Source organism: Pangasianodon hypophthalmus, chromosome 1 (assembly GCF_027358585.1).
Source record: "Pangasianodon hypophthalmus isolate fPanHyp1 chromosome 1, fPanHyp1.pri, whole genome shotgun sequence".
Classification (NCBI taxonomy): domain Eukaryota; kingdom Metazoa; phylum Chordata; class Actinopteri; order Siluriformes; family Pangasiidae; genus Pangasianodon; species Pangasianodon hypophthalmus.
The window spans coordinates 34,965,931-34,993,680 of record NC_069710.1 but is presented as its reverse complement, the minus strand read 5'-3'; the positions used below and the strand labels follow the sequence as shown (position 1 = coordinate 34,993,680).

At 40.0% G+C, this 27,750-nt stretch overlaps 1 protein-coding gene across 2 annotated transcripts; it reads left to right on the top strand.

The window, feature by feature from the left end:
• Positions 1–395: 395 nt before the first annotated feature.
• LOC117595702 (uncharacterized) lies at positions 396–27,750 on the top strand. 2 transcript variants are annotated; one of them, XM_053235648.1, is made up of 17 exons: positions 398–633; positions 798–879; positions 1,215–1,331; positions 3,258–3,374; positions 3,555–3,612; positions 3,756–3,804; positions 6,185–7,949; positions 12,640–12,813; positions 15,711–15,887; positions 16,000–16,176; positions 16,744–16,821; positions 20,479–20,536; positions 21,510–21,714; positions 22,239–24,009; positions 25,177–25,353; positions 27,145–27,321; positions 27,419–27,750. In XM_053235648.1, exons 2-17 carry the CDS (start codon positions 827–829, stop codon positions 27,555–27,557), a joined length of 5,292 nt encoding a protein of 1,763 aa, XP_053091623.1. In that variant the 5' UTR covers positions 398–633; positions 798–826; the 3' UTR covers positions 27,558–27,750. The 2 variants fall into 2 exon arrangements, with proteins under 2 accessions (XP_053091627.1, XP_053091623.1); XM_053235652.1 differs by lacking the exon at positions 27,145–27,321 and having other exon boundaries at positions 396–633.

The following is a 27,750-nucleotide window of genomic DNA, read 5'->3' as shown; positions in this document are numbered from 1 at the left end:
TCACACAAACCAGAAAAATGTAAACATTGAACCTATTAAAAGTGTCAACTGATTTAAAAATAAAAATGTATGCTTATTTTATTGCCAGGACCCTCAGAAAAGCATACTGTATACTGTATATACTGTATGTTTTGTATATAGCATGTGTGCTTCTTGTCTACCCACCTCTGACTTCATATTCGGAAAATATTTACCAAGCTAGAAAATTCAGAAGATGCAAAACAGACCTTTTAGTTGGTTTGAAGGCTAAAAACTGGTTAGTGTTATTACTCAATACTGGTACAGTAGAACAGTATAAGTACGCGACTTGAGACACTAGTTTGTTTACTCACAAAAAGTGTGTCACGTACTGCCCCTTGTGGTTTCAAAGCCTTCTAATGACGTGAACAAGTGACACCACAGGATATGCGCAGCAGCCATCTTGCATGCACATAGTTAAAAGTAAGTATAATTCAACCTCAAGGAGTGGGCTGGTGTTGTGTGTCTGCGTGTGTGTGTGTGTGTGTGTGTGTGTGTTCATCCTGCTTCCTGCTCTATACCGCTGTTGTTTCTCCTCTGTGAACTATACCAGTTCAATCCAGTTTAACTGAAAGCGAAACTCCATTTTTGACAACTGTTCAGGAGAAAAACACAGTAAGTATCTAACTCTAAAGCTACAATATGTGATTGTTATGAATCTACACTAGATGAACAGCTTAGCTTAGCTTTTTAGCTTAGATTAGCTTAGAATTTAAATTAAAGGTTGCATGTGTATAAAGGAGAGAGTGGAAAAGAGCTGTGTGTGTGTGTGTGTGTAGGTTTACAGGTGTAATCTGTAGGAGGAGACATGACCTCCAAAATGAGTGTGTCTGGGGAACAGGACTTAAAGAAAAACAAGAGGTGAGTGAAGGGTGTGACTCAGTGAAAAACAGAAATGTTCTCACATTCACCAACACTAAACAGATCAGACTCTGATGTGTTTCTGTGAAAAGTGACGAGTGAATAGTTTAATTCAGCAGCTTTGTCTCAAGATGTTCAAAAGCAGCTGATGATTAGTGACATTAAGCTACTGAGCAACACGTCTAACCCCAAGTTGTCCCTGTAGCTGGATAAAGTATGAAGGTTAAAGAATCGTATCAGTGTTAATAAGGAATATCATCAGATTTTAACTACAGTTGAATTATTCAGTATTGCTGCAGAACAGTAATAATGATGCAGTGGTTGTGTGTGTTTAGTCTGATTCAGGGTGAGAGATCAGACTCACCTGAACCCAGCTGTGTGTCCATGAAGAGTGACTGGTCAATGGACCATCTAATAGACTTCAGAGACACAGACTGTGCTACTGATCTGAGGTGAGGAGGACACACACACACACACACACACACACACATATACAGTACTGTGTAAAAGTCTTAGGCACATGCAAAGAAATGCTGTAGAGCAAAGATGCCTTCAAAAATGATTAAATTAAATGCTTCTACATTAAAAAAATGAATAAATGAAACGAAGTCAATATTTAATGTGACGATCCTTCGCTTTAAAATAAAGCAGTATCTGAGGTGCAGTGTGTGCAGTTTTATAAGGAAATGAGCTGGAAGTGTTACTGAGCATCTTGCAGAAGCAGCCACAGTTCTTCTGGAGACTTTGACTGTCGACTCGCTTCTTATTTCTGCAGCGAAACCCAGCAGCCTTCATTATGTTTTTATCTGAAAAGTGTCTCTTATGGAATCTGCTGCTTTCTTTACCGACATACAAACATTTTTCTGTAACATTTCATTTTGTGCTGGAAAACTAATGTTTGGAATCTAAAAAGGTTTTGTACTGACTCCATAATGCAGAACAGTACAATAAACATCTATAAAAAAAAAAAAGTTTGTATTAAAAAAATAGGTTGCCTAAGACTTTTGCACAGTACTGTGTACAGCCACAAATCGGTAGATAACTCACAGAGCGGTGCTACCGAGTGCTGAAGCAAGTAGTGCGTAAAAATCACCTATCCTCTGTTGAGTCACTCACTACAGAGTTTCAAACTGCTTCTGGAAGCAACATCAGCACAAGAACTGTGCATCAGAACCTTCTTGAAATGTGTTTCATAGCCGCACACAAGCACAAGCCTAAGATCACTATGTACAATGCCAAGTGTGAGCTGGAGTGGTGTAAAGCACCAACACTGGACTCTGGAGCAGTGGAAATGCGTTCTGTGGAGTGATGAATCACGCTTCACTATTTGGCAGCCTGATGGACGAATCTGGGTTCAGGTGGATACCAGGAGAAAGTGACCTACTGGACTGCAGAGTGCCAACAGTAAAGTGTGGTGGAGGAGCGGTAATGGTTTGAGGCTGTTTTTCAGGGTTTGGGCTCCTTAGGTCCAGTGAAGGGGAATGTTAATGCTACAGAATAAAAAGACAATTTAGACAATTGTATGGTTCCAACTTTTTGACAATAGTTTGAGGAAGACCCAAACCTGTTCCAGCATGACAATGCTCCTGTGCACAAAGCGAGCTCCATGAAGACATGGTGTGTGAAGGTTGGAGTGGAAGAACTCGAGTGTCCTGCACAGAGCCCTGACCTCAACCCCACTGAACACCTTTGGGATGAACTGGAACACCGACTGAACCCCAGACCTCCTCGACATCCCAACATCAGCACCTGATCTCACTAATGCTCTTGTAGCTGAATGAACACAAATCCCCACAGCCACACTCCAACATCTAGTGGGAAGACTTCGCAGAATAGTGGAGGCTGTTACAGCTGCTTGGGAAGATCATATGGTTGTGATAGTCAGGTGTCCACATACTTTTGGCCATGTAGTGTATATATTTTCCCCTATTTTTCTCCCTAATCTTAGTTTTGGCCAATTGACAACATACCAGTCAGCTCTCCCTTACAGTTACAAGTGAGGAGGGTGAAGGCTAACATGTGCTTCCTCTGAAACAAGTGAAGCCAACTGCATCTTTTTGATCTGCTGTTCATGCTGTGCCACAGGCCAGCGTGACACTCTTGGAGGAAAGCACTATCTACACTCTTCCAAATATACAAGCTCACAGACACCCAGTGTTACTGTGATTGACAGGGGAGAGAGAGTATCCCCCATCCACCCAGAGAGTATGGCCAGTTTTAATCTCTTGATGATGTGGCATCTTTTCCGTTGCTCCATTCTGGAGCCCTTAATTCCTAATTGTATCTACTTAGTTTTCCACATAGTATTCAGCTTTCAGCATAGTATTCAAGTGTCACTCGACATTTTAATCTACAGATTGCTCCCTTCTGTGCCTCAGGCCAGTGAGGACTAAGAGATCAGACTCTGCAGAACCCAGCTGTGTGTCCAGGAAGAGTGAAGAGTCAATGGAGCATCCAAAAAACCTCAGAGACAGAGACTGTACTACTGATCTGAGGTGAGTACAGATTAATATATTGGAGCATTAATCTGAGATTTTAACACATTTAATGAAGTTATGAAATGTGATGTGATTATTTTATTTACTGGCACCTTAATAAATTCATTATGTCTATAAAATATATAAACATGATAAATAGCTGTGGTTAAACTTTGTGTGTTTTTGGTATGTTTACAGATCACAAGAGCATGAAACAAAAATCATTTCCAGGAATAATCTGGAGCCCACACTCAAGGTGTGTGTGTGTGTGTGTGTGTGTCAGTGAGAGAGAGAGTGAGAGAGAGAGAGAGAAACTGGACAGACATAAAAATGAATTGTCTAGCAGATTGTTTATGTTAGGACTTTTGAGATGTTCTCTAATGGTTTATTTCTAATCAGGAGCTGGGAGACAACGAGCAGATGAGATCCGAGAACATCCTGAGTCCAGGTTATCAAGCATGCTCTGATAATAATGACTTTATTTATATAGCACCTTTCATACATTTAAAATGCAGCTCAAAGTGCTTTATGCTACGAAGTAAAAAGCTGAGAAATAAAGAAACAAAAATAAAATAACATATAACAACAATATAAATATATAAAAAACAAAAAGAATAAAGATACAATAATTAAAATAATACATAAAAGGTGAAAGAACATGGCAGGAAAAATAAAACCAAGAATAAAATCTAATTAAAAGCTGAAGTGCAAAAAAAAAAACTGTTTTTTAAGCAGTGATATATAGAGCTTGAGAAAGTTTTAATGGTAATATATTCAGATCTTTGCTGAATGAAAAACAAAAGCTTGCTTCACCACTCTTCACACAAGTTTCATACATGGAATATGGACAAGACCAGCACTAGATGATCCTAAGATATGATGTTGAACATAGTTTATCAGGTATTCAGAGATGTAGGTGCTTTACTCTGCTAAATTAATCCACTTATCCTAGGCAGAGTGACAGAAATAGTCAAATTCTAAAAAAAAAAAAAATTATTTCTTACTATTAATTTGTTTTTTTCCTTCACAGAAAATATGTGTGTAAAAACTTTACAGCAACATCTACAGGCATGACAAGTGTGTAAAAGATAAGAATCTGTACTTTGAACCCTTGCATGCTCATTGCATGAGGTAGGTCTTTAGACGTCGTTTGAAGACTGCAAGTGACTCAGCTGTTCAGATATCTAGAGGAAGTTCATTCACCACCAGGGTGCCAGAACAGAAAAGAGTCTTGATGCATGCCTTCCTTCTACCCTGGTCACTTTAATAGGAACACCTGTACACCTGCTCAGTTATCCTATCAGCCAATCATGTGGCAGCAGCACAATGCATAAAATCATGCAGATACAGGTCAAGAGTTTCAGTTAGTGTTTACATCAAACATCAGAATGAGGAAAAAGTGTGATCTCTGTGACTTTAACCATGGCATGGTTGTTGTTACCAGATGGGCAGGTTTGAGTTTTTCAGAAACTGCTGATCTCCTGGGATTTTCGCACACAACAGTCTCTAGAGTTTACACAGAATATGATTGGCTGATTAGATAACTGCGTGATTAGATAACTGCATGAATGTGCAGATGTACAGGTGTTCCTAATAAAGTGAGTATATATTTGTATATATTGAAGCGCACCAGACGGGCTTTAAAAGGACAGAACACAATGGACATGGCTCGTATTTGAGTTCTGAGTTAACAGCAACAGATTCCAAATGCAATTGTCCCACTTGAAATTAACTGTAGACCTTTTATCTGCTTACTTGTAAGTGAAACAATGAGGGAATAACATACGCCTGGCCATGCAACAGCTGAGCAGCCTATCAACCAATTACTTTTGGTACCATATAAAATTTGTGTAATTCCTATACCGATCACCTGATTTGTAATGAAATCCTCTCAATTTTACCTGAAAGTCTGCACTTTGAGCTTCATTATTTTATTTACATATTTACATATATACTGTGGTAGAATAACAAAACTTTGTCAGCGTCCAAATATTTATGTACCTGACAGTACACTGTACACCAGGGATTCCCAAACTTTTTGGGCAAACAACCCCAAATGGACATGATGAATTTTCTGCGACCACAAGTCTTGATCACCCAACAAATTTATAATAAGATATGTGTAACGTAAGTAACTAAAAACCAAATAAATATTCCTCACACTGATTTAACAGTCTAGTGTGAAGTATTGTGTTGTTATAGAAAATAATCCACACTGTGGTGTGTTACGGCCTGATGTGAAGCAGAAGGGTCTGCTTTATACTCAGCAGCTACAGAAGCAGAAGCTGCATGAGCATCCCTGTTCACACACTCGCTGCATATCTTACGTACATCTGGAAGATTTTTCCTAAAAGTGGCATAACTAGACAAAACAATCTCTTTTCATCAGGTTTCCAAGTCAATCTGTAAAATGTTTAGCGATTTCAAGCACAGTGGCATTAAAAACCCTGACAAGCTCTGCCTCTCTTAAACATTACGCTGTGGTAGTGTTATGGGCTGACATTCTGATCTTATATTCAAAAGAATTTATTAAGATGGCTAGCACTCAAAACAGACCTTTCTGTAGGTTTGAAGGCAACATAAGTTATTTAAAATTCAACTCTTCCTAATAGGAAAAAAACACTAACTGTAATACGAAATCCAGTTAGTATTCATACTCATTAATGGTCTTGAATAGTACATAAGTATGCAATTTGAGACACAACACTAGTTTGTGTAGAGAGCGAACCCACATGGGAACCCTTGCTATACACTTTACAGTTTTAAATAGATGATGAAATAAATATTGCATGCAGTAAAATATTTTTTGTTAAAATTCTGTTTATTAGACTCTCCATACCAGCAAAAACTCAAATCCATACTGAGAGAGAAAAGTAAAAGAATTAATGAAGGAATCTCACAGCATGGAAGCTCAGCACTTCTGAATGAGATCTACACAGATCTCTACATCACAGAGGGTTGGAGTGGAGACGTCAATAATGAACATGAGGTGAGACAGATTGAGACAGCGTCCAGGAGACCAGCAACACAGGAGACACCCATCAAATGTAATGAGCTCTTTAAAGACAAGTCCATCAGAAGTGTGCTGACTAAAGGAGTTGCTGGAATTGGAAAAACAGTCTCTGTGCAGAAGTTCCTTCTGGACTGGGCTGAAGGAAAAGCAAATCAGGACATCACCTTCATGTTTCCACTTCCCTTTAGAGAGCTGAATTTGTTGAAGCAGAAAAATCTCAGTCTGATGAATCTTCTTCATCACTTTTTCCCAGAAATAAAAGAATTACAATTAATAGACTGTAATTTTCACAAAGTGATATTCATCTTTGATGGACTGGATGAGTGTCGACTTCCTCTAAATTTCCAGAACAATGAGAGATTGTGTGATGTGACAGAGTCAGCCTCAGTGGATGTGCTGCTGACAAACCTCATCAAGGGGAATCTGCTTCCCTCTGCTCTCCTCTGGATAACCTCTCGACCAGGAGCAGCCAATCAGATCCCTCCTGAGTGTGTAGACCAGGTAACAGAGGTACGAGGGTTCAGTGATCCTCAGAAAGAGGAGTACTTCAGGAAGAGGATCAGTGCTCAGAGCCTGGCCACTAAAATCATCACACACATGAAGTCTTCAAGAAGCCTCTACATCATGTGCCACATCCCAGTCTTCTGCTGGATTTCAGCCACTGTTCTAGAGAGAATTTTGGGAGAAGCAGAGAATGGAGAGATCCCCAAGACTCTGACTCAAATGTTCACACACTTCCTGATCTTTCAGATCAAACACAAGGACCAAAAGTTCCATCAGAAATGTGACCCTGATCCTCAGCAGACCAGAGAGAGTATCCTGGCACTGGGAAAACTGGCTTTCCAACAGCTGGAGAAAGGAAACCTGATCTTCTATGAGGAAGACCTGAGAGAGTGTGGCATTGATGTCAGAGAAGTGTCAGTGTACTCAGGAGTGTGTACCCAAATCTTCAGAGAGGAGTTTGAGCTTCACATGGGGAAGGTGTTCAGCTTTGTACATCTGAGTGTTCAGGAGTTTCTGGCTGCTTTATATGCACTTGTCTCCAGTATCAACAAAAATATTGCAAAACAACAAATCACTGATCTGTCTGATCTTTTCAACAAGTCAAACATGTCTGATTTCCTGAGAAGTGCAGTGGACAGGGCCTTACAGAGTGAGAATGGACACCTGGACCTTTTCCTCCGCTTCCTTCTGGGTCTCTCACTGGAGTCCAATCAGACTCTCTTACGAGACCTGATGCCCCAGACAGGAAGCAGCTCTCACAGCAAACAGAAAACAGTCGAGTACATCAAGGAGAAGATCAGGGAGAATCCATCTCCAGAGAAATCCATCAATCTGTTCCACTGTCTGAATGAACTGAATGATCATTCTTTAGTACAGGAAGTACAGACTTATGTGAATACTATATATTTCAGTTGTCTCGATGGAGCCAATTTCTCTCCTGCTCAGTGGTCAGCTTTGGTGTTTGTGTTGCTGAACTCAGAAGAATCTTTGGATGTGTTTAATTTGAGGAAATATCACCGATCAGATGAATGTCTTCTAAGATTGCTGCCAGTGGTTAAAGCATCTAGAAAAGCTGCGTGAGTATTTCCTTTTTAATTCAAAGATATATTATTGCAGTTTTTGTTATTTCAGTGTAACAGTAATGATACTGCTGTTATTATAATAGTGCATGTGATCTACTTGGGTCCTGAAGTTGGCAATCATCTCTTTAGACTGATCAACATTAAGATATAGATTGTTGTGTCTACACCATTCTGTGAGGTCCTGGAGGTGGTTGATCCTGACGGACTTGGGTATCCCAGTCAAAAAGTCCAGGATCCAGTTGCAGTGGGGGGTAATCAGAGCCAGTAGGCTCAGCTTTGTTATCAGTTTCTGTGGGATGCTTATGGTAAATCCTAAACTGAAGTCTACAAACAGCATCCTTATACAGTTTTTAAATCCTTATTGTCCAGATCGGTCAGAGAAAGGTGGATGGTAGCAGATATGGCGTCCTCTGTTGAACGCTTGGGATGGTAGGCGTACTGAAATGGGTCCAGTGTGGTGGGAAGACTGCTCTATATGTGTTTCATGACTAGCCACTCGAAGCACTTTAAGGTGCTGGGTGTAGCAGAGGGGGTCAGGGAGAGTGGTGGCAGTGGTGGCATTCTGCTGTTGGAGGGCCAGCAACATTTGGGTGGCAGTACAGAGCCCCTGTGCCAGCTCTTGAGTCACTGTCTGCAGCTGGAGGCTGGTCTCCAGCAGGTATCGTAGCATTGGGTCCATGGTGGTGGTCTGGTCTGCGTTCATGTGTTCTCCACCAGTGTAGCAACTTGCAGCTAAGGCAGACAGAACACAGACAAAGGACACACAGGATTAGTGCAGTGAATAAGTGCTCTTTATTAATTTGAAAATGGTGTGAGGGGGTGTGGAGGTGTAGGTGAAGGGAGAGTGAGGCTGGAGGTCTTCTCTGAGCCATGGGGAAGTAGCAGGGCTGTGGGCTTATGGCACAGCGCGGAAAGGAAGTGGTTTCCTCCATGCTGTTGTCGGTCTCTGGTGGAAGGTGCTTTCCAAAACATCATTTCTGAAGTGGCGCTGTCTTTCAGCACCTGGGCAGTAGTCGTGTGAGGAGCGTGCAGAGTTTTCTGTGCCAGAACTGGAGGCCCGCCACCATACAGCCTTATCTGGAAGCCTTTCTTTCAATTACAAACCTTTTTACTGTCCATGTGAGTTTTTATAATTCATCCTGGTAAATATTTATATCACAGCTCCCTGTGAGGGAGGCTCTTCAACACCTCAGCTGAATATGGATCAGAATCAACTGTATGCTAGTTTTATTATTAGAAAAGAACTTTAACAGAGCAAAGCTCAGTCCCAAACCAACTAAGTACAGACAGCATAAGTATCCCACCAGAGGCAAAAACACTCTGGACAATTGCTATCTTCTTCTAAGAGATGCTTACTATTCTAAACTCTTGCAGCTGTAGGACACTCTGATCACTCCCTAGTTCACATGCTTCTCACCTATGGGGATAAACTAATACCTGCTGTGCCGGTTGGTTACCACTTATGAGTAGATGAACTAGAGAGACAAAGCTGGAACTACAGCACTGCTTTTACCACACTGAATGGTGTGATGACACAGACACTGTGTCATCATACATTGGTTTTGTGAGTACATTCAGTCAGGTACATACATATTTGGACATTGACAAAGTTATTGTTATTTTAGCTGTATACTCCTGTATTTTGGAGTTGAAAGTAATTAATAAATAAAATCATGTGCTGTGTTGGATGCTTTTGAAGTATGCTTTGGGTCAATGTCCATCTGCACTGTGATGCATTATGGTACAAGTTGATCTTTGTTTCATCTGTCCATCAGAATTTCCAAAACTATACTTTTTTTTAGATACTGTTTTGACAAGTACAGTCTTGACAAACTCAAACAGGAAGACCAGATTAGAGTTTGTCAAAACTGTACTGGCTTTTTTATATAGTGTTTTGACAAACTCTAATCTGGTGACCAGTGGTACGTGGTATATCTCATGGTAAACCCTCTGTATTTTACTATGGTGAAGGCTTCTCTTGATTTTTGATTTTGACATTCCTGGAGGGTTTTCTTCATCTAGCCAAATGTTGTGAGCATTTTTTCTTTACCAGGGGAAGAATTTTTCTGTCACCCACCACAGATGTTTTCTGTTGTGTTCCTGAGCTTACCAGTGCATTCTTTCGTTTTAAGAATGTACCAAATAGTTGATTTGCCACCCATGCTTATGCTATCTGTCTGATGGGTTTGCCAAAGCCAGTTGATAATTATTCCCCATTGGTTGATGCACCATGCATGGATAGAATTTTGAAAAGTGAACTTCAGATGAAGTTGGATGAATCAGTATTCTGGACAGTGTCGCAGTGCTGCTAACAGACTTTCTATCATCCGCTGTGTGACAAAACCATGACAGTGGAAATAAGATATTTGATTAATTTCAAGCAGTGGCTCTGTGGGCCTGAATTTCTGTGTAAAAGAAGAAAGGCTCACATTCAGTTTCCACATCTACACAGTAAAAATATAACATGAACCATTAAGCAAACTAATAGAGTACATTCTGAAGACGATATCAAGGGAGGGCAGGAGTATACAAAATAGCAACTTGACCTGAAGACAGAATATCACCGTTTTTACTTATCTGGTAACAAGAGCTATACATCTAGTAATTGCCAATTTATTGTCTCCTGTATTAATGCTATTAGAAGATTTATCATTGAAGAGGCCCAGTAACAAGTATAAGAACTGACCAAAGACTTCATAGGAGCACAAAGAGAACTAGAAGAAGCATTAAAAAAGACTTGAACAAATATAAAATTCATGACATACTGGCAAATGTAAATGTGAAAAAGTTTTTCAATCCATCACATGCAGCACACCATGGAGGAATATGGGAAAGGTTGGTTAGATCAGTCTAGAAAATTCTTCACTCAATTATCTAGGAACAAATACTAGATGATGAAAGACAGTTTCTTGTCATGTATGATGTGGAATCAATCATCAATGGTTGACCACTTACTTACAATGTCTTATGATGCTCAGGATTTGGAATGATTTAGACCCACCCATCTATTTTGATGAAAGGAGGAGGCCTGGTGTGCAGTCTGCATTCCTGTCACCATCCCAAAGGTGTTCAGTGGGGTTGAGGTCAGGGCTCTGTGAAATTTTAATGCTACAGCATACAAAGACATCCCATACAATTGTGTACTTTGTGGCAACAGTTTGTGGAAGGCCCACATATGGGTGTGATGGTCAGGTGTCCACAAACTTTGGCCATAATGTGTGTATAGCCAGAGCCAATTGATAATTATTCCCTTTTGGTTGATGTTTTCAACAATTGTTCAACAGCAAGAAAGCCAATCCTGTTTCAAATGCTGCACCATCATACAAAAATAAACCCTACATTTCAGCACTAAATGACAGCAGGCTAGTTACTTTGACATCTGTGTTGATGAAGTTCTTTGAGATCCTGGTGTTGGTTCACCTGAAGGACACACAGGCGCAATGCTGGGCAAACAGATCAGTGGACAATGCAGTCAAATTGGGACAGTATTTCCTACCACAACACCTTGACCAAATAAGAGCCTACATATGTTAGGGTCATGGTTGTGGACTTTGGCTCAGTGTTTGTGAGATGTGTGCAATAAGCAATCATCTTGTTGTGCCACTAACTATCCCTGATAGTATCACTTGTGGCTTTGCTGGGGAATAGGCTACAGCTACATTCAAGGGGAAAATACAGGGACATAGTCAGACATACATACCATGTGTTGTGTACACATAATGTCAATACATTAAGAGACAGTAAGAGACAGCACAGCACCGACCAGTTCACAGTTCTAGTATGAAAGTGTCAGATATAACAGATGCAAAAGAATAACAATATAATAGATTACTGTGAATGTCAATATAACTATGACATAGTATTCAGCAGATAAGCTTATACCATATATGGACACAGCAGTTATTGGGGTATCAGCCAGGTAGAGAGTACAGTAATGACAAAAAAATTAAATACAGTATTTTTATAAATACAGTAGCAGAAAAAAAATGCAGGTAGTAAATACAGAAATGTGCAAAAAGTTCAAAGGGAGTGGGATGGTGTTTTGTGTGTGTGTGTGTTGTCAGTCCATCTATCTGTCAGTCTATCAGTATTGAGGAGTCTGATGAAGAAGCTGTAGCACAGTCTACCGAATGCTTTGGTACCATTTGCCAGACGGCAGGCGAGTGAAGAGATTGTGGTGCGTGGGGTCATTCATAATGCTGGTGGCATTGCGAATGCAGCGTGTGGTGTAAATGTCTATGATGGAGGGAAGAGAGGCCCCGATGATCTTCTCAGCTGTCCTCACTGTACACTGCAGGGTATTGCAAACCGAGACGGTGCAATTTCCAGACAAGGCAGTGATGCAGCTGCTCAGGATGCTTTTGATTTATCCTGTATGTCACACTGGATAAATTGTTTGTGATGATCTTATGCCGTGAATGTACACTGATTATTTTTAACCAATAGAGAATGACATTAGACCTTTAATCCCAGTTATTCTAGTGAAAAATACTTACAGGCCATAATTTGAGGTTTGTGATTGTGTCAGACCAGTAAATTTCTGTTTTATGTCTATCACTCTTTTGCTGTATGTTTTAAATGTTAGTGTTCCATATCCAATATAAAACATTAAGTTATATGTGAAAGTATCTCTCTTTTGTGTTTGAAATGTCAGTGTTCTGATATATCATCATTTCTCTCCCAGGCTGTATGACTGTAATCTGACAGGGGAAAGCTGTAGAGCTCTGTCCTCAGTTCTCAGCTCAAACTCCTCCAGTCTGAGAGAACTGGACCTGGGTGAGAATAACCTGCAGGATTCAGGAGTGAAGCTGCTCTCTGCTGGACTGGAGAATCCACACTGTAAACTGGAGATACTGAGGTCAGATCATCACTTTCACATTTTGTTTATATTATTGTCAATATGGGATATTACAGAATATATTTTATCATTTAAAAACCAGACATGTGAATGTATTAAAAACAGACACGTGTATGTATATCCCACCTAGCCACTTACCTCACTCCCTTTCCCTGGCAGTCAGAGATAGAACCTGCCCATACTCTGGCAAGAAACCTAATCAGAAGCAGTTGAGTCAACTTGTGATTGTGGCAGAAATAGCAAAGGGGTTAATTTAAATTACCCTAAACATTTAAATAAGCTAAAGAAAATGAAGACTTTAATTCTAAATGTATACAGCAACTCAAAATTGCTCAGAGCTCCCACCACAATATTCAAATGGCTTTAATTAATACACAGCTGTTCCCTCTGAGATGGTCCACACTGGTGTTCCACACTTAGTAATTCACTTTCAGATTTATAGGCTGTTGTTTTTTTAGATAAAGGGAAAGTGTCCATTTTGCAGGTCTCAGTTACATGAGAATTCAGTAAGTATCATGGTCCTATCTTGGTCTTTAACTTCCAAATTCATTCAGTCAAATGCAGCACTTTAACCAGAATCCAGGTCTCCTTTAAACCCAGTATTAATGTATAGACAGTCTTGTGGCAGGGAATACAAAGGAACTGTAATGCAGCAGGTGCCTTCTCAGGCAGATCTGCAGCCACCTGCATGGGCTTTTATAACATGGCGATCTCAGGAAGGTAATCAGCGTAAATGTGCAGCACCTGGCCGCGCCTTTTTATAAGCCCTCTGAGTGCCTCACTCTGCGTGTGGACATAGAGCTGTGCCAGGTAACAGAGCAGTGCCAGGCTACTCTGATTGGTAGTTTTTGAAAATGTAAATAGAGAAGAAAAAAATACTGATGCTTAGAAAGAAAAGGAAAGGGAGAGAAAATATTGAGGGAGAGAAAGAAAAGGGAGCTCAGAATTAAAGAGGAAGTCAAGTTGGCAGAAAACTAAAGAGGAGGATAGACTGAGAATCCTCTGAGATAAATATTCGGCCCTCTTAAGGGCCTCTTCCTTTCGCATTTGGTGCCTTTAAGTTTGGCCAGAAGGAAGGCCACTTTGAGTTGTTTTTTCCTGCCTCGGTGTGGTGCTTTTGAGTTGAGCCATTGGCTCTGAGTTTTCCTCGATCCAATTAACACAATCCTGTGGAGTTAGCTCATTGGCTAACATTATGGCTTGCGGTTCACAACCTCTCTGGTTTGTGTCCCATGCTAGGTGTTTGCATTTTAGGCAGAGCCTTTTTGATCTGTCTCTGCACTTGGCTCCATTCCACGCCATATATTGTCCTCCTGGACAAGCGGGCCCTGCACGACGCTCTTGAACATCCTATCGCCTAGCCCCCATAACAAGAACATGGCTTAAATGCAGTTCACATGTTGGTTCATGGTTTTTTCTCTTGAAACTTCTATTCTAAAGTTGAACAAAGCACCTTCCACCACACATACATACAAATGGTTGCACCCTTCCCCGACTTATGCTCACTTCACTGTGCATCAACTAAATAATGGGATTTTTCCATTCATCTAATGGTGCCGAACTGTTTACAGGCAGTTCTCCCATGAAGCGCCATATAGTAGCTCCAACATCCATCCCTCTTGTGCACACACAATTTTATTTTTATGCTTTTATTCTCATGCAGCCGCATCTAACAGGATATAAATGTGCTTACACTTTTCTTGTGGACTGCAGAAATACACAAAACACACATTTTCCTTTCCACAATTTTCTATTTCCCTACCTGACTCCCTCAACCATCTCTACCAATACCTGATTTGCTGCTCTTTACTAGCTGCTGATTGGCTACCACCAAGTCAACACACAGGTTATAATCCGCAAGGTACAGCTGTTAAGGAAACATTCCACAAATGCAGTGTATGTCTTTTATCCAAATAATGTCACACCTGTATAGTCAATCACAGATACAATTTATTCTATTCTAATATTGAAATGGTTGATAATCTGGTTAAAGTATAAAATATATACATATATATGAATGGATTTATTTGCAATGCATTCTGGGTATACTGATTTCAGCATCTGCATGCTCCCTACAGGTACACTGTGTGATGTTATTAGGTTAATTTTTACACTGGTACGTCTTAGTTGGCATGGTGGCAGAGTCCCTAGTGTGGCAGGCTTACAGCTCCAGGATCTCCAGTTCAATCCTGAGATCTGGTTACTGTCTATGTAGAGTTTTGCATGTACTCCCCATGTATGTGTGAGTTTCCTCTGGGTTATTCGGTTTCTTCTCACTGTCCAAAAACATGCAGTTAGGTAGATTGGCTATGTTAAATTTCCCTTAGGTGCGAATGATGCCCTGTGATGGACTGCAGTCCCGTCAGATGTGAACTCTCCCACCTTGCTCCTGATGTTCCTGGGTCAGGCTCACAATCCACCATGACTCTGATCACTTAAGATGAATAAATGAATGTATAAATGGTACACCCCAGAAAATTACAGAGAACGCAATTTGTTTGTAATATTTTAAACAAGGGGTTAATTTAAGAAACCAGTGGTTATGTCTGTGTCTGCAACACCCCATCAAGAGAACTCCAATTCCCATGAACCCCTCCCAGCAAAAATTCATTAGGTTGCATTCTGATAGTTAATTTGGAAAGTAGAGGTGACTAATGCTTTGTAGTGCACCACAGATAAGTGTGAGAAAAGAAGTTACATCAAAATACTGGTTGCAGATTACAGCATTAAAAAAATTAGCTTGTAAGTCTATTGTTTCCACATAAATATATTAAGCTTAAATATATATCAGCCCTGGTCTCATATTAGCTGATGCAAATTAAACGTTATGGTGTATACACACACACACACACACATTCAGAAGTTAGTGTTCTGATATATCATCATTTCTCTCCCAGGCTGTATCACTGTAATCTCACAGAGGAAAGCTGTAGAGCTCTGTCCTCAGTTCTCAGCTCAAACTCCTCCAGTCTGAGAGAACTGGACCTGAGTAAGAATTATAACCTGCAGGATTCAGGAGTGAAGCTGCTCTCTGCTGGACTGGAGAATCCACACTGTACACTGGAGACACTGAGGTCAGATCATCAGTTTTTATGGTGGATAAACATTAATTATTGTGTGTGTGTGTGTGTGTGTGCAGGCATGTTGATCTGTAAGTGTGAGCAGTTTTTTTCTCCTTCTCTACAGGCTGGAATGGTGCAGTATTACAGATGAAGGTTGTGCTGCTCTGGTTTCAGCTCTGAAGTCAAACACCTCATCACACCTGAGAGAACTGAATCTCAAACACAATAAACCAGGAGAATCAGGAGTTAAACTGCTCTCTGATCTACGGAAAGATCCACACTGTAAATTGAAGACATTAGAGTAAGTTATTGACTTCCTATCTGTTATAAAGTCTTGAGTTGTGTTATATATGTGTATATTAATGTGAGTATGGTAGTTCATCATTCCTATTTACGGAAATTGTTTCCTGTTTACACACCTACCATATGAAGAGGAAAGTTAGAGGAATATGTATAGTGTATGAGACTCTGTGTCCCCCAAATGCAATAATTAGTGATAAGTGTTCATTCAGTTTATATGTCATGCTGTCAAGCTTAAATGTAAGGTGTGTTCATGTGTTTGTATGTGTGTGTCTTTGTGTTGGTATTATATGAAAAAGACTGGATATTTATGTTAAAAAATATGTAAGTGTATGGTGTGTGCACAGTTTTGGCTCATCTCTTGCCTTCTGTGGTTATCTACTGCCCTTTCTTGTCTGATAATTAACACAGTCAGTCCAGTTTGAGTTATAGTGAAACTCCATTTTATGATAAGAGGATTATAAAATGTTTCTTGAGAAAAACAAATCTCTAATATGTAAATATAAAACTATAATATGTGAATGTTATGAATTTAACATACTGATATGGTGTGTGTGTGTGTGTGCAGGTTTACAGGTGTAATCATGGGAGACATGACCTCCAAAATGAGTCTTTCTGGGGAACAGGACACAAAGAAAGACGAGAAGTGAGTGAAGGGTGTGACTCTGTGAAATACATAAGTGTTGTCCCTTCTTTGGACGAAAGAATTATATGAGTGCTAATAACCTATTATAGTTTTTTTCTATAATTGTTTACAAATATTTCTCAATACAGATCAGCACTGCAGTTAACCTTATGTTCAAAATGCAGTAAACTAGCATAACACTTCATACACACCTCAAAATCAACTCATTACTCATTACCAGAACACAAGCAAAGGTTCTCTCTCAACAATTACAGTATCCTTCATAACTAAATGACCTGAAAAACACTAACATCTGGCAACATTACAAAATTTATCATTCTGTCTTTTTTTATATAAACTAATATTTCATTACAAAATAAGAACATGGTACTTATTAATTTTATCTATATTTTATATTATGTATATCTGCTGTACATACATAGACACATATATGATATCTATCTAGCACTAAGGATATGCTTTAAAGTGATGCACTTCATTTATGTGATTCAGTTGTGTACATCATTCCAGCATGAACAACTATCAACACCAGTTTGTCTTTCAATATATTTTCTCTGCAGAAAATTCAAATAATTGTAATGATGTGATATTTTATTCATGTGAAAACGATGTGTTCGTTCAATGTATAACCATTTTGTTCAATGCTAGTTAACTGTGTCCTTTTAGCCACATTTGTCATACTTCATGTCCTCCTGTATACATGTGCTATACACCTTCTCTATTGCGGATTATGTCCATATCTATATAAAAAATCATTCCAGAGATGTCCACTTTTGTGTAGAGGTTGACATAGTGGAAAACAAAACACCTATGTCTTAAGGTAAATTGGGAATCAGCTGTGATTTTGAACTTTGGATATTGAATAGTTCTGAAAACAGTATGTAAACATGTGAAAAATGTGCTGTAGATAGACAAAGTTTTGTTGGAGGTTGAGTTTGGGTGAGAAAAGAATTCATGAATTTTGAAAGATGAGGTTAATTAATGCCTTTTGTGTCAAAGCAATGAAAACTCTTCCAGTGTTCAGTCCACACTGATGGCTGTTGTGATAAATGTATGAGTAGTTTTTAAAGTGTGAACTCAGTATTGATAGATACATGTAACTAAATGTAAAATCCTGTAATCAGACTTTAACCATTCACAAAGAGAAAAGGTGAAAGGACTGGAAAAGCAGAACAGTAATAATTATACAGCATGATAATTCAGTATACAGGGTAAGAGATCAGACTTGCCTGAACACAGCTGTGTGTCCATGAAGTCCAACTGGTCAGATCCTTCAAAAGACAATTTTATTGATCTGAGATCAGATCTGCATTCACTGATCTGGAGAGTTTGTGGTGTTACAGAATTGAAGAGAAATAATGAGATTTTAACGACTTGTGACGCTTAGCTCTTGGAGAGGTGATTTTATTAAGTTCTTTTCAACAAAGAAAACAGTCAAGGTGAAGAGGTGCAGTGGTGCTCTGGTTGCTGGGGAGGTGAAGGTGATGATAGGGCTTGGAGGCGTGTGCAGCGAGGTAAATACGACAGCTGCAGCGGGACCCAAGGGGGCTCTGCAGATACCTGGCAGGCAGTCTGAGTCAGTAGTGGTCATTCTGGGCGTTGTCTTCCTTGTCGTCGGCAAGGAAAAATGAGGCAATCATTAGTTGTCTACCTGCTGCCAGTCGGGAGCAACTTTTATACTCTCACAGAGTCTCCACAACGGTAGAGAATTGCTGCTCTCTTCATTGGCTGCCAGCCATGCCTCATTACTCCGCCCTCAGCAGCCACACACTTTCTTTCTGTCCAAAACACTGGTGGTGCTGAAGCAGCACTGTCCGTTCAGCACCATCGGGCAGTAGTGTGAGGAGCGCTTGCTGTTTTCCCGGCTCAGGCTGCCGGCCCATCGTCACACTGCTCCCCCACACCTCCAAGCCTCCTGCTGGCGTGAGCTAACCGCAGAGTGCTTACCGGCGAGACAGGCCATCGCGTTGGAACACCACCCGGTGCTGTACCTGGAAGTTGAAATCCTGCAATGATAAGAACCAGCATGTTACACGAGCATTAGTGTCTTTTGCCCTGGCCATCCACTGAGGGGGGCATGATCTGTGACCAGGATGAAGGGGCGGCCTGCCAGGTAATACCAGAGTTCTTCTACTGCCCATTTAATGGCCAGGGCCACTCATTCTACTGCAACATAATTCTTCTCGGCGGTGGTCAGCTTCCAACTTGCGTATAGGACCGGGTGTTCCACCCCCTCGAAGGTTTGGGATAGCACCGCCCCAGTCCTGTCTCGGAGACATCGGTGTGGACTGTGAAGGGGAGGTCGAAGTCAGGATTGCGGAAAGCTGGTGAGCTGGTTAGCGCCGTCTTCAAAGCCTCAAATGCCTCCACAGCCTCCCGACTCCAGTGCACCTAGCCCGGTTGGCCTTTTCTAGTAAGGTCTGAGAGGGGAGAGGCAATCGAAGGGAACTTGGTCAAAAAATGTCAATAATATCCCACCAAAGCCAAAAAGGCACGTACCTGTTTCTTTGTCGCGGGATGTGGGTAATCGTGGACAGCTACTATATTCTTCTCCTGGGGCATAAGAAGGTCTAGGCCGATGCAGTACCCCAGTTACAGTGTCTCTGTGAGCCCCAAGTGACACTTCCAGGGGTTGGCGGTTAGCCCTGACTTCTGGCTGAAGAGGAGGAGGAGGAGGAGCTCTTGGGCGATGTTCTGGGAGGTGGCTTTCTGCAGGGGGACTGCCTTGGGGTATAGGGTGGTGTAATCCATGATGACTAAGATATACTCATGGCCCCAAAGATTTTGGAAGCGGACCTGCCAGATCCATGCCTACTCATTTGAAAGGGACAGCAATGATGGGGAGTGGGATCAACAGAGCAGACCAGGCCACTGGGGGCCTGTACATTGGCATTCGGGGCACTGTTTACAGAAGGCTTTTACCTCGGCATCCATTCCTGGCCAGAGGAAGCAGTCTTTTAGTTTCTCCAGGGTGTTTCGGGGCCTCAGGAGGCCGCCCAGTGGGTGAGACTGGGTCAGGTACAGAAGGCCGGGTGTTCTAGAACGGGAGACTACCAGCAAGTCGCAGGGATCTCCTCTGCGTTCAGTGCAGTAATAGAGAAGGCCCCCCCACACTAGGAAATATGACAATGGTAGACATTGAGCTGGATCCTGCTGGACCCATTCAATCACCTGGCTTCAGTAATGTTTCAGTCGATTGGCCGCCTTCTGCTTCCCCATGCTGAAGGGGCTACCTGCCACTGGTCGTGAGGCCCTTTTTATACTCTTATGGAGGCTCCACGACAGAAGAGAATTGCTGCTCACTTCATTGTCTGCCAGCCATGCGTCATTACTCCGCCCTCGGCAGCCACACGCTTTCTTTCTGTCCAAAACATGGGGCAGTAGCGTGAGGAGCGCTTGCTGTTTTCCCCGAGCAGGCTGCCGGCCCATCGTCACAAACTTTAATGAAATTATGAAATGTGATGTTATTATTTAATTTACTGGCATCTTAATAAATGCTCTTTTCTCTAAATTAACTCATTTAGTTAATCCTTAATTAAATATAGTATATTAAAATATGGTCATGGTGTTAAATATCTGTGTATTTATTTGTTTCTGTTTGCCGCTATGAATATGTTGTCCAGTCCTTGATAAAATTAGTGTTTTGTTTGTTCACAGATCTCAAGAGAATAAATCAAAAATCACCTACAGAAGTCATCTGGAGTCCATATTCAAGGTGTGTGAAGATTATAAATGGTAACAAGGTTTTGCATGTTTTTGAATGTGTGTGTTGCATTGGTATGTGAGTGAGTGTGAACAAAGTGTGCACTAATGCTTGGTGTGCGAACAAAGGGAGCGTCCTGATGACAAAATACTGGGAAATTAAAAGTTAGGGATCCCTGCCACTTTAGCTTCAGTTAATCAGTCACCGTTTCTGAATGAGTGGATTGAAAAGTGTCAGAGGTTTCATTTAAAACTTGCAAGTATTGGCCTTTTATATTTTTAAAAATGTTTAAAAAATTTTAAAAAATGTTTAAAAATTGTCTAACACACCATTATTTCAACCGTGATTCATTCATCTCTGGCATTTCAATAAGAAATACTGGGTACTTTAAGGATATTACAATTCTAAAAAAAAAAATTTAAAAACACAAGGTAAAAAGACAATAAATATAAAAACTGACAAGTAGAACTTGATGCCAACAGCGGAGATGGGAGCAGTAAAGACACTCAACAGCAAGACCACAGAGTCAGTATTTTGGTCAGAAACAATTTAAATGTCCAGATTTAATTCCCATGATCTCTCTGACTATTCTTGATCATTTTAATCTAACCAATCCAGAATCAAATTACTGCCACAATTTAAAAATGTACTACACAGGCTCCAAATAAGCTTTTTTACTTGAAATTTAAAAAAAAAAAATTTCCTCTAGGCACTTAACCCCAAATGTTCAGTCTCACTGTGCTTGTGCACATCTGTTCGCTGACTCACATGGTCATAATCGACATGTCGAAGCTCCAGTGTGATCTGCAATCTGAGGAATGGTCTCAGTAGGATCCATGTGGATCAATTCAGACTGGAGAAAATTAAAAAGAGAAAATGTTATTTTGAGTTGTACAAAATGGTCCAGCCACCTCAACGTACAGCAGTACTGAACAGAAACATTATGGGAATTTTTCAATTTTTCATACTTTCTATTTCTAATCAGGAGCTGGAGCACAAAGTCATCACTCTGATAAAGAAAGAGCTGAAGAGATTTAAGAAGCTCCTGAGTCCAGATTACCCAGCATGCTCTGAGAAGGAGGTGGAGGATGAGGAGGATCAGAGCAGTGTCAGAGAGGGAGTGCTGAAGATCACACTGCACGTCCTGAAGAACATGAACCACACAGATCTCGCTAACACACTCCAGAACAGTAAGAACTCATGGGGTTATAACATCACTTTAATTTTAGAAGCACAGGTTTATATTTATCATACAAATCTCACCTTAATGAAGCAATTATATTATTTATTATTATTATCACTGTGCTCAATATTAGATCAGAACTTGACATTAAATATGACCTACAGAGGATATTTTTTGCCATATTGTCCACTGTACAATGTACACTCTATTTTCTGTATTTATTCTATTTATTGACTTTTTCACTGTCAGACAATGTGTACTGATCTCACTGTCTGCTGTTTCATGTTGTCCCATGTTAATTGTAGCACCATGATTCTGTGGGAACTATTTTTGTTCTTAAAATTATATCTGTATTTAATAAGAGGAATTACAAAAATCATTTGACTTGCTGTGTCTGAAAATATCAGTAGCTCATAGAGATGGACATAAAATTTACAGTATATATATATATATATATATATATATATATATATATATATATATATATATATATATATATATATATGATTTTATTATATATATATTTTTTAGAATCTATCTCTACATACCAGAAAAAACTCAAATCCAAACTGAGAGAGAAATGTAAAAGAATTAATGAAGGAATCTCACAGCATGGAAACTCAGCACTTCTGAATGAGATCTACACAGATCTCTACATCACAGAGGGTTGGTGTGGAGACGTCAATAATGAACATGAGGTGAGACAGATTGAGACAGCGTCCAGGAGACCAGCAACACAGGAGACACCCATCAAATGTAATGAGCTCTTTAAAGACAAGTCCATCAGAAGTGTGCTGACTAAAGGAGTTGCTGGAATTGGAAAAACAGTCTCTGTGCAGAAGTTCATTCTGGACTGGGCTGAAGGAAAAGCAAATCAGGACGTCACCTTCATGTTTCCACTTCCCTTTAGGGAGCTGAATCTGATGAAGCAGAAAAATCTCAGTCTGATGAATCTTCTTCATCACTTTTTCCCAAAAATAAAAGAATTAGAGTTAATAGACTGTAATGTTCACAAAGTGATATTCGTCTTTGATGGTCTGGATGAGTGTCGACTTCCTCTAAATTTCCAGAGCAATGAGAGTTTGTCTGATGTTACAGAGTCAGCCTCAGTGGATGTGCTGCTGACAAACCTCATCAAGGGGAATCTGCTTCCCTCTGCTCTCCTCTGGATAACCTCTCGACCAGGAGCAGCCAATCAGATCCCTCCTGAGTGTGTAGACCAGGTAACAGAGGTACGAGGGTTCAGTGATCCTCAGAAAGAGGAGTACTTCAGGAAGAGGATCAGTGATGAGAGCCTGGCCAATAAAATCATCACACACATGAAGTCTTCAAGAAGCCTCTACATCATGTGCCACATCCCAGTCTTCTGCTGGATCTCAGCCACTGTTCTAGAGAGAATGTTGTGTGAAGCAGAGAGTGGAGAGATCCCCAAGACTCTGACTCAAATGTTCACACACTTCCTGATCTTTCAGATCAAACACAAGGACCAAAAGTACCATCAGAAATGTGACCCTGATCCTCAGAAGACCAGAGAGAGTATCCTGGCACTGGGAAAACTGGCTTTCCAACAGCTGGAGAAAGGAAACCTGATCTTCTATGAGGAAGACCTGAGAGAGTGTGGCATTGATGTCAGTGAAGTGTCAGTGTACTCAGGAGTGTGTACCCAAATCTTCAGAGAGGAGTTTGGGCTGCACCTGGGGAAGATGTTCAGCTTTGTACATCTGAGTGTTCAGGAGTTTCTGGCTGCTTTATACGCATTTCTCTCCTTCATGAGCAGAAATGTAACAGAACAACAAATCACTGATCTGTCTGATCTTTTCAACAAGTCAAACATGTCTGATTTCCTGAGAAGTGCAGTGGACAAGGCCTTACAGAGTGAGAATGGACACCTGGACCTGTTCCTCCGCTTCCTTCTGGGTCTCTCACTGGAGTCCAATCAAACTCTCTTACGAGACCTAATGCCCCAGACAGGAAGCAGCTCTCACAGCAAACAGGAAACAGTCAAGTACATCAAGAATAAGATCAGGGAGAATCCATCTCCAGAGAAATCCATCAATCTGTTCCACTGTCTGAATGAACTGAATGATCATTCTCTAGTGCAGGAAGTACAGCATTACCTGAACAGAAAAGATTCCCGGTGTCTCAGTGGAGTCAGTCTCTCTCCTGCTCAGTGGTCAGCTCTGGCGTTTGTGTTGCTGAACTCAGACGAGAATCTGGATGTGTTTGATTTGAGTAAATATCAAAGATCAGAGGAATGTCTTCTGAGGCTGATGCCAGTGGTCAAAGCATCCAGAAAAGCTGTGTGAGTACTTTTTTAGAGAATTGTTTACAATTATTTTTTACATAAATGTATTACTCTATTCAGTTCATTGTTATTATGTTGGTAAAGAGAGTAATGGAGCTTGATAAAGAGAATATTATTTTTTATGACCTAGTCTAAGGTTAGGCCAAAACACAAGGAGGTAAAATATGAATGTGTGCTCAAATGTGAGCATCACACAGACGAATGAATCCAAGAGACAAAAAGAAGTGTACTAGACAAAATGATATTGTGTTACAACAATCATTATAACCTCATATGGGACCAAGGCCAAAAAATCTAAAAAATAATAATAAAACTGGGATAAATTAGTACAACAAACTAGATTTCCTATGAAAAGAAAGAAAAGAAACAAAAGACTTGCTTTACTCCCTAACTAATCCAAAAACATAGAAAAAACCTTAAACTCCCAACATAAATGCCAGACAACTATTGGTGGTATTAAAGAAAAAAAAAATTTGTGAGTTCATTCAAGAGTTCACTAATCAGAAAAAAAATGAAGTAAGCTCTTCCATCTAGTTATGTCACCATTAATATCAGTGGGGAGGCCGTTTGAAAGGAAAAATGCCTCTCAAAAGAATTTAAATAATTGGAGAAATTGGCCAATGATTTGAAATACTATCACTCAAGAGATTTGTTCTTTTGCCAGTTCAGGAAGCCTACATGTGGCCTTCACTTCAGTTTAGACATTCAGACACAGCCTCTGCCATTGTAAGGCCATGGTTAATAACATGATCCACAACTTCCTCCTCTACAGTATACTGCTGTCTTCCCCTCACTACACAACTATGCATCCTTACTCCTCCTCCTCTTCTTCCACCGCTTCCATGAGCTTGTAGTTGCTCCTGTTCTCTAAACTTGCACTGATTATTTCCACCACTAGAGGAAGACATTAGACCTTTAATCCCAGTCATTCTGGCATAAATAATTACAGGCTTTAACTTGAAGTTTGTGGTGATGTGGAAAAATTTTCTGTTATATTTCTCGCATTTGCTCTGTTTATATGTGTGTTGTGTGTGTGTTTTGGATGTGAGTGTTCTGACATAAAACTCCAAATGAAAATATTATAATGTACTAACTGAAAATAAATAATGTGCCTATTTTGTGTTTGGATGTCAGTGTTCTGATATATCATCATTTCTCTCCCAGACTGTGTGGCTGTAATCTGACAGAGGAAAGCTATAGAGCTCTGTCCTCAGTTCTCAGCTCAAACTCCTCCAGTCTGAGAGAACTGGACCTGAGTAACAATTATAACCTGCAGGATTCAGGAGTGAAGCTGCTCTCTGCTGGACTGGAGAATCCACACTGTACACTGGAGACACTGAGGTCAGATCATCACTTTCACATTTTATTTGTTATATTTTTTGATATGCTGTAAAATTATTAATTGTACCACTTTTTAGCAATCCTTTATGTCATCTTTATGTAATTCCTGAATTAGGTGCACACATTTAGTGTGATTAAATTAGTTTAAGGCAATATAACGCATAGCATTCCTTTAGTGCTTAAATCTTTGCTTATTTTACTGTTAATGCATCTTCCTGCCAACTCGTCCACAAAGAAACAGTACCTGGGCGGACTTTATTCATGGTGGGAAGATGGAATGTACTATTGTGGGTTTGGTGCTGGGGGCACAGAATTTGCTAATTTATTTGTTGCTATTGATTCTTTGCATTTTGTTAAAGTTTTTCAGATGCATTTTGATCATTTACATTTCTATTTACTTTTATATTCAGAATAAGTCTGAACTAATATGTGCTTGGAATGTTCATTCTTGTATACTTTGCATGTTGAGTGTCTTTATTGTTCCCTCTTTTTTGTTAATTGTGGTGCTGGACACCAGGAAGATATGTTGCTCACAGGCAGCATATATAGCTCACCCGGCTTCACCTAAAATTTCACTCAAATGCAGCAATGAAATGGTTCCCAAAGTGTCTATATTATTCATCACTCTTGGTGGAATTCAATATTTTAGTGACTCAACTGATCAAATATCTCACTGCAATATCACACAACATGTTCATTAAACTCAAACTCTTTCCAATGAACAGTGTAGCCTGTGTGAAATTCTCCTTTGTCTGTTAGGTGTTTGTGTATTCGACATTTTAATGGGACGAAAGATTAAGGTCAGATTGTCCTCATGTCTAATCTGTTCTACTGAAGCATGTGATCAGACAACACTCCAATGAATTTGATCTAAAATGGATCAAAAGGTTTTGCACAAACGTGTGGAGTCCATGGCAGCTGGAGTGCACACCGTCATTATAGCAAAAAAGGGATGTAACAAACACTAAGAAACTCTGAATTCATCTAAATAATTCAAAGATTCTACTTTTCACTCAGGATGTTGTCAGTAATATAATTTGTACTGAAAATTGTTGTATTAAATTACATTGTTACCTCATGCATCAATCTAATGTTGTCTTGTCTGACATGAGTATCTCAGTACTCACTAGCAACATCACACTGCATTATTTTCAGTAATCGCGTCTACTTAATTTTGACATCTGTGTAATTTTGAGGCTAGAGCAGATTTCCTTTTTACACACTAATTTACTGTGTGTTGGTGTGTTAGCGCCTGGGAGGATAAACCCTTGTAATTTTGTTGAACCATAACTTCTGCTTCTGTATCTCTCAGTCATCCCTCTGTGATCCATTACAATTTCAAACAACGAGTTAATTTAAGAAACAAACAATGTTTTAAGTCATAGAGATTGTTTAAATAACTAAAAATGTTGTCAGGCAAAATAACAAAATAATTTTTCCATCCAGCTATTTTTGTGTTGTTTAGTTGGAAAAGCTGGATGGATACAAAACAAATTATCTATAAACCTTCACAGTTTCACTGAAACTGTTCTATTTTCTAAACTATTTTCTTCTGTTGATACAGTTTGAGCAAAATGAAATTGAAAGGCCTTTGTCTTATAAACAATGTTCATTTTCATTACACAATTCTACACTGAGGTTAGACACAGTGAAATTAATCAGTAAATCACAATGTTCAAGTAATAACAAGGTTGTAGCTACTGATACTTTAAGGCTTCATTTGAATATAAAAAAAGCTGAACTCTCACACACACACATCTGTATTTTACTATTTCATCATTTCTCTCCCAGGCTGCGTTACTGTAATCTCACAGGGGAAAGCTGTAGAGCTCTGTCCTCAGTTCTCAGCTCAAACTCCTCCAGTCTGAGAGAACTGGACCTGAGTCACAATAATAACCTGCAGGATTCAGGAGTGAAGCTGCTCTCTGCTGGACTGGAGAATCCACACTGTACACTGGAGATACTGAGGTCAGATCATCACTTTCACACTCTGGATATACATAGTGTGTGTGTGTGTGTGTGTGTGTGTGTGTAGGTAGATCTATAAGTGTTGATCTCTCTACAGGTTGGAAGGCTGCAGTATTACAGGTGAAGGTTGTGCTGCTCTGGTTTCAGCTCTGAAGGCAAACACCTCATCACACCTGAGAGAACTGAATCTGAACCTCAATGAACCAGGAGAATCAGGAGTGAAGCTGCTCTCTTAGAGTACACAATCACCGGCTCATATGTTGTGAATGTCTGTGGTTATTTTGCACTTTATCATGTTGTATTTTTTTGCACCTTACCTTCATCATTGATTGTATTTTTTTTTTTTGCACTGTTTGTTATTTGTGAATATGCGTTGAATGTATAGATTTTTCTAGTGAATCAACGTCTTTGCTGCTGTAACACCCAAAA

Bases quoted from the DNA above. Each gene is read 5' to 3' on its own strand.
- LOC117595702 (XM_053235648.1), top strand. From the start codon at position 827: ATGACCTCCAAAATGAGTGTGTCTGGGGAACAGGACTTAAAGAAAAAC. The intron at 20,537-21,509 runs GTGTGTGAAGAT...ATTTCTAATCAG, and splicing joins ATCTGGAGTCCATATTCAAG to GAGCTGGAGCACAAAGTCAT. The intron at 27,322-27,418 runs GTCAGATCATCA...ATCTCTCTACAG, and splicing joins TGTACACTGGAGATACTGAG to GTTGGAAGGCTGCAGTATTA.